Consider the following 7,324-nt stretch of genomic DNA (forward strand, 5'->3'; position numbering starts at 1 on the left):
ATACCCCAAAGGTTAGATAAAAAGCAATTTGTTAGCCATTAACAATTATCCCACTCTTTAACAGATTAGGATTAGTTAGTAGACTAATAGTCTGTAGACCAAGGCAACTTTTCTTAAGCAAGATGCTTCTATTAAGGAGAGAAAAATGATCTCTTCAAAAACAAAACACTAGAGTAATGGAAATAAAAACAAAAATAAAGAAATGGGACTTAAAATCTTTTGCACAGCAATGGAAACCATAAACAAGACAAAAATACAACACTCAGAATGGGAGAAAATATCTGCAAATGAAAAAACAGGCAAAGGATTAATCTCCAAAATATACAAACAGCTCATGGAGCTCAATATCAAAAAAACAAACAATCCAGTTAAAAAATAGACAGAAGACCTAAATAGACATTTCACCAAGGAAGACATACAGATGCCCACGAGGCACGTGAAAAGATGCTCAATGCTCAACATCACTAATTATAAGAGAAATGTACCTTAGACATAGAGAATGGGCCTGAGGACACGGGGTGGGAGGGGGAAGCTGGGGCGAAGTGAGAGTAGCATCGACATATATACAGTACCGAATGTAAAATAGCTAGTGGGAAGCAGCAGTGGGAGGGAGGCTCAAGAGGAAGGGGATATGGGGATATATGTATGTATATGGCTGATTTCACTTTGTTGTACAGCAGAAACTAACACAGTATTGTGAAGAAATTATACTCCAATAAAGATCTATTAAAGAAAAAAAGAGTGGTCTAAAATCATTCTAGAGCTATCTCTTGGGTCAGAAATAGAACAATGGACAACTCACTTTCCACAAACGTACCATTTTCCCTTGCTTCCCTCTGTCCCTCCCTACAGCCTCCCTCCTCCCTCTCTCCTCCCTCCCTCCCTTTGTTTTATTTATTTGAAAAATTTATTTATTTTTGGCTGTGTTGAGTCCTCGTTGCAGTGAGCGGGCTTCTCATTGCAGTGGCTTCTCTTGTTGGGGAGCACGGGCTCTAGGTGTGTGGGCTTCAGTAGTTGTGTTGCCCAGGCTCTAGAGCGCAGTCTCGGTAGTGGTGGTGCATGGGCTGAGTTGCTCCGCGGCATGTGGGATCTTCCCCAACCAGGGCTCGAACCCATGCTCCCTGCGTTGGCAGGCGGATTCTTAACCACTGCACCACCAGGGAAGGCCCTTTCTTTTTGAAAGAGAGAAGTTGGTTTTATATATCAAACCCAGAATTTTCATGTTTCCCAATTTTGGTGCTAGAGATCCCCAAATTCCTTGAACTGATTTGGGAAGGTTTCTGAAGGTGCATATTATAGTAAACAGTAGCAAAATACCAAACCACTTCTATTGCTAAAAAGCAGCTACTGCTGCTTGTGCTTTTAGAATACTAGTTGTAAAACAGCAACAACATGCAAAGTTGTGCCATCAATTGGGATTTGAGCTATTCTAAGGAAAAAACATTGTTTTCTTTAAAAACAGTCCAAGGCAGGATGCTTATAATCATATTGGGCAAATATTGAGTTTTGGGGGAAAATGTCAGAAAACATCCAAAAGGAAGAGACAATAGCATTATATTTAGTATACTAAAGGCATGCTTCAGGTAGTTAACTATGATTCTGGTAAGATGAACTGCTTACACGCACACACATAGATTTTAATGGTTAAAAAACCCTCAAATTTGTTACTTTATTTATTTATTTATTTTTTGGATGCACCACGTGACATACAGGATCTTAGTTCCCCGAGGAGGGATGGAACATGTGTCCCCTGCAGTGGAAGTGTGGAGTCTTAACCACTGGATCACCAGGGAAGTCCCCAGATTTGTTACTTTAGGAAAATAAATGCAGTGGATTTTCAGCAATATTATTGACTGATTGCTCAGTCCACACATAAGTAGTAGTTGCTTTCTATGGTGATAGGGCTTCTCTGCACTAATTCCCATCATGTTGAAAAACACTAGTGCAGGTTAAGACCAAACTGTTGCACAAAGGAAGATTTACTCATCAGATCCCACTGATGTGCCTGTCTCCTGGGCAACCTTCTTGGTGAAGCTTTATTGATTTGATTCAAAGTTTCCTGAGGAATCCAGCTCATGTCAACATCATTCTGACTTGACCTACCCATCTCTACCTCTGTATGGGTCTCTTGTGCTTTCTAGATTCTAGGAGCTGATGAAGGCCAACAACCACAAAGAGCCCAAGACCAGTAAGGAACATATACACAAAGATTGTTTCTCCATCTAACCCATCTTCTGTCTCAATAATTGTAACTGTTTGATAGAAGACAGCATCTTGGGAAATGCTGCCGTTCAGATCTTTGTAGTTCAGATTGATGACCAGACCAAAGGGCCTTCCACCCATGGGCTCTGCAGGAATTCAGAAGTACTCAAAAACTTCCTGCCTCTGGGGCGGCACTACAGTGTTCAGAGGAAGAGCTGTGAAATTCTGGATGTAAAACTGGTAGTCCTGAAGATAAAGGAATGAGGTGTCTAGAGATTCAACAATAAAATCTGGTCTGTAAAGCCTACCAGGAACTTCACAATGTTATCTGCTGGAAACTCTCCTTTCACAAACAGGATGGTTGTATCTGCACTCGGGTGAAGCTTCAGGTTCACCAGATACATCTTCTTCCTCTTTATCTTCGGCCAAATATGTGGGTTCATCATCTTCCACCTCTGCTTCATCGTCTTCATCTTCATTTATAGAATCTTCCACTGTTTCTTCACCTTCTGTAAGACCTCGAGTCGCTGCCAATGAGCCTCCAGGATCTCCTCGGAGCAAGAGGCTGGCAGGGAACAGCAGCAGGAGAAGCAGCAGCAGGCGGGGGAGGGACTTCATGGCGCCGCCGTTCCAGCGTCCAGTCCCTGTCCGTTGTAGTTTCATAGCATATTTTTCTTATTCTGTGGGAATGCATGCTACAGTATTTAATTATGATATGTCATGATGTAAAGTATTAGTTATGAAATGATGTCTGCAACTCAGATGGTTCAACACAACTTTCAAGCGGTTCAACAACTATTTTTTTTTTGAGGTACGCGGGCCTCTCACTTCTGCGGCCTCTCCTGTTACCGAGCACACGCTCCGGACGCGCAGGCTCAGCGGCCATGGCTCACGGGCCCAGCCGCTCCGCGGCATGTGGGATCCTCCCGGACCGGGGCACGAACCCGTGTCCCCCGCATCGGCAGTCGGACTCCCAACCACTGCACCACCAGGGAAGCCCTCAACAACTTTTATAAACACACACACGTACATACACACATACGTACATCCGTACTGGGAGAAAATGAGCAGAAACCGCAAAATGGTAAGAATTGTTTGATCTAGGTGGAGTGTATACAGGTGTTCACTGCACTGTGCTCTCAACTTCCCGTCTGCATTAAAATTATCCTAATAAAATGTTGGAGGGGAAAAACACCGCCTCTCCTCGCGGAACCGCCTCGGGTCCGAAAGGTTGGGAGAGCAGGTGGGAAGGCCAGCAACGCCCTCACCCCAACCAGCGGGACCAACCTCGAGACTCCATCTGGGCATGCTCAGAGGCTCCGTCGCGCCCGCCCCGCCCCTCGGGGTACGTGAGCGCTAGGCGCAGGCGCCCGGCTCCCGGCAGCCAGCGAGACGCCAGCTGCGAAACGCGGCGGACGCCTGAGCTGCGGGATCTCTGCGAGGATGGAGTCGAAGGTGGAAAAGTTCAGCACCGCCGACAGGGGAAACGGGCTGCGTGCGTTGGCGTCGCTGCGCCCCGGAGAGCTGCTTTTCCGCTCGGATCCTTTGGCGTACACGGTGTGCAAGGGGAGTCGTGGTGTCGTCTGCGACCGCTGCCTCCTCGGGTACGTACCTCCCTCGCCCACCTGAGTCCAGAGCAGTGAGGGGTCCGGGGTGCTGAGGGCGTGGCTGGGGGGGCAGCCCTCCCCGGGACTCCCCCTGGCCGTGGCTGCACAAGGTCTCGCCGGTGCTGCCCAGATGCCCAGCCCCGCACTTCCCCAGATGCGCGGCTGCGGGGGGCGCCTCGCAGCTGACAGACTCCGCTTGGCCGTCCCCTGGGCTGCCGCGGCGGGGGTTGGAGGGACCCCAGACGCAGCCCCAGCTGGACCCGCTACCACCCCATCCCGCCGTACTAGTAACTGGAGAGAGCCAGTGGGCAGACTTAAGGGGAAACGTTGGGCCGTAGGTAGTTTTGCTGCGGAACAAAAAAGTCTGTGTCTCAGGCGATAAGCTTCATTGGTGCCGTTGTGGAAATCACAGCTGGCGGAGGTGGGGGTGAGTGAGAGAACGGATGGTGTAAGTCAGGCTGACAGCCGAGGCCTTGCCAAGAAACTGCGGGGCTCGCAGGACGCAGAAGAATCTTGGTGTTCACGGAGCACTTCCTGTGGTCCAGGTTCTGTTTGGCCTGGGGATACAAAGATGAACGGGACGTCCTTAAGAATCCTTAAGGAGCAGATAAGTGAGCGAGATAATAACACCGCCTCTCCTCGCGGAACCGCCTCGGGTCCGAAAGGTTGGGAGAGCAGGTGGGAAGGCCAGCAACGCCCTCACCCCAACCAGCGGGACCAACCTCGAGACTCCATCTGGGCATGCTCAGAGGCTCCGTCGCGCCCGCCCCGCCCCTCGGGGTACGTGAGCGCTAGGCGCAGGCGCCCGGCTCCCGGCAGCCAGCGAGACGCCAGCTGCGAAACGCGGCGGACGCCTGAGCTGCGGGATCTCTGCGAGGATGGAGTCGAAGGTGGAAAAGTTCAGCACCGCCGACAGGGGAAACGGGCTGCGTGCGTTGGCGTCGCTGCGCCCCGGAGAGCTGCTTTTCCGCTCGGATCCTTTGGCGTACACGGTGTGCAAGGGGAGTCGTGGTGTCGTCTGCGACCGCTGCCTCCTCGGGTACGTACCTCCCTCGCCCACCTGAGTCCAGAGCAGTGAGGGGTCCGGGGTGCTGAGGGCGTGGCTGGGGGGGCAGCCCTCCCCGGGACTCCCCCTGGCCGTGGCTGCACAAGGTCTCGCCGGTGCTGCCCAGATGCCCAGCCCCGCACTTCCCCAGATGCGCGGCTGCGGGGGGCGCCTCGCAGCTGACAGACTCCGCTTGGCCGTCCCCTGGGCTGCCGCGGCGGGGGTTGGAGGGACCCCAGACGCAGCCCCAGCTGGACCCGCTACCACCCCATCCCGCCGTACTAGTAACTGGAGAGAGCCAGTGGGCAGACTTAAGGGGAAACGTTGGGCCGTAGGTAGTTTTGCTGCGGAACAAAAAAGTCTGTGTCTCAGGCGATAAGCTTCATTGGTGCCGTTGTGGAAATCACAGCTGGCGGAGGTGGGGGTGAGTGAGAGAACGGATGGTGTAAGTCAGGCTGACAGCCGAGGCCTTGCCAAGAAACTGCGGGGCTCGCAGGACGCAGAAGAATCTTGGTGTTCACGGAGCACTTCCTGTGGTCCAGGTTCTGTTTGGCCTGGGGATACAAAGATGAACGGGACGTCCTTAAGAATCCTTAAGGAGCAGATAAGTGAGCGAGATAATTAATTACAACGTATCAGAAGGGCTGAAATAGAGATGCAGTACTGTGCTGTAGGAGCATCAGTTACTGAGGTTCCATCGTGTGCTTTGCATTTAATGACTGCGCAGGCAGGTCTAACTCTTAACTACCTATCTAGATGCAAGAATTCTTGTGAAAGTATTTTATAAGCCTGTAAGCACTGGGTCAATGTAAAGTGCTATGGGAGGGCAATTTATGGAAATGTGTAATATGTATGCACAGTCATAGGAATTGTATTCAAGCAACAATTGTTCTTGAGCTCCTATTACATGTCAAGGAGAAGAGCTCTGTTTTAGATGGCCGGGATGATTGTTTTCCATGACTGCTCTTCCAGACCTATTAGTCTGGGATTGGGGTGGAGGGAGGTGAGGGGGTAAGTGCAAAAAGCTCAAATCAGTAGCTTGACCATTAGTATTACTATGTCCTTATTTGGTTCATAATTGAGGAATTTATTTTCGTATTTTAAAGTTACTTAATTGTATTTGTTGCTTCCTGAAGTAATGATAACAACAACAACAACAAAAATTCTTTGAGGAGTGAACACCATGAAGCTCTTGTAAACTGTGTGGTTGAAAACAATTCATTCCTTTCAAGAAATGAAATGCTGAAGGCTTCAACATTGAAAGTTATAGACCTTTGATTCTCATTCAAGCAAATTAGAGAGAAAGCTGGGATGTTCATCCTGTTAAATCCTTTGGAGGTGTTTCTAGAGTTTGAATGTAGTCCAGAACAGAGAACTTGCTTTTTCTTAAGTCTTATTAATTGATGAAGATGTGGATCATCTTGCAGATCAGACCAGACTACCAAGTTATTTAGTAGTTGGAATAGAAAAGTTTTGGAATGAATACACGATGACAGATTATTAATTGAATTATCAGAGCTGAACATGGAATTGTCCACTTTCCAAATAGACTGCGCAAACCCAGCCCTTTATATGTGGCATACTTCTTGTTTTACCATTACAATTCCATTACTGCTATCACTTATTTTTCTTATTAACAAAACTGTACCGATTTAAACGAGAAAAGGAATTTCATGAAAGAGTTTTGGGGAGTTCTCGGCATCCTTTTAAAGTCTAGAGGAAACCCAGCTCTGAACGTGGGCAGGAACCAGGGGAGTTCCACAGTCAGAATTGCACTTCAGAAGTAGATGGGGTTGGGACCTGGAGAGTACGTTCCTTCTGACGCTGCCTGGTAATACTGGGTTCTGCAGCATGTATCGCCAGCACTATGACACTGGACCCTACTGCTGCTGCTATTCTTGCCACCACTGCCGCTGCCACTGCTGCTTGGGAAACTGGTTATTGCTGGAAAGTTGCCAGCTCAGCCATGCTTCTTTGTGATATTAGCTTTTTCTTTCTTTTTTTTTTTTTTTCTATTTAATTTTTTGGCTGTGCTGCGAGGCTTGCTGGATCTCAGTTCCCTGACCAGGGACTGAACCTAGGCCGTGGCAGTAAAAGCCCGGAATCCTAACCACTAGGCAACCAGGGAACTCCGGATATTAGCTTCTGATTCAAAGTTCTCAGTGGGTGTCTTGGATTGGTTGAGCTTGGGTCACTGCCTGCATCCTAGCTACAAGGGAAGTTGAGAAGGCCTTCGTGGCTTTTAAGAAAGGAGGCAGGTCTACTTCCCACCATATGCGTATTATAATGGGGAAATCAGCAAACATAAACATAGGAAAGGTAATATCAGTAAATGCCAAGGATCCAAACAAAACAAACTAAAACAAACAAATGGATTTTTTATACTGGACTAACAAACACTTGTTTATTAGTACTTTACACACACAAAAATATTTGCACTTAGTTTTTTTTTTTTTTTTTTTTTTTTCTG

At 48.4% G+C, this 7,324-nt stretch overlaps 1 protein-coding gene and 1 pseudogene across 2 annotated transcripts in view; one reads left to right on the plus strand and one right to left on the minus strand.

The window, feature by feature from the left end:
- Positions 1-1,939: 1,939 nt before the first annotated feature.
- Positions 1,940-2,820, minus strand: LOC103083227 (translocon-associated protein subunit alpha pseudogene; annotated as a pseudogene).
- A 1,747-nt stretch (positions 2,821-4,567) lies between these two features.
- SMYD3 (SET and MYND domain containing 3) overlaps positions 4,568-7,324 on the plus strand; it is a 727,677-nt gene continuing 724,920 nt past the window's right edge. Inside the window, exon 1 of one of the 2 annotated variants that reach the window (XM_007458078.1) lies at positions 4,568-4,848. In XM_007458078.1, the coding sequence (XP_007458140.1) occupies positions 4,688-4,848 (161 nt within the window). In that variant the 5' untranslated portion in view covers positions 4,568-4,687. The remainder of the gene's footprint in view (positions 4,849-7,324) is intronic. The other variant, XM_007458079.1, reaches the window with a different exon arrangement.

Source organism: Lipotes vexillifer, unplaced genomic scaffold, assembly GCF_000442215.2.
Source record: "Lipotes vexillifer unplaced genomic scaffold, Lipotes_vexillifer_v1.1 scaffold1315, whole genome shotgun sequence".
Lineage (NCBI taxonomy): Eukaryota > Metazoa > Chordata > Mammalia > Artiodactyla > Lipotidae > Lipotes > Lipotes vexillifer.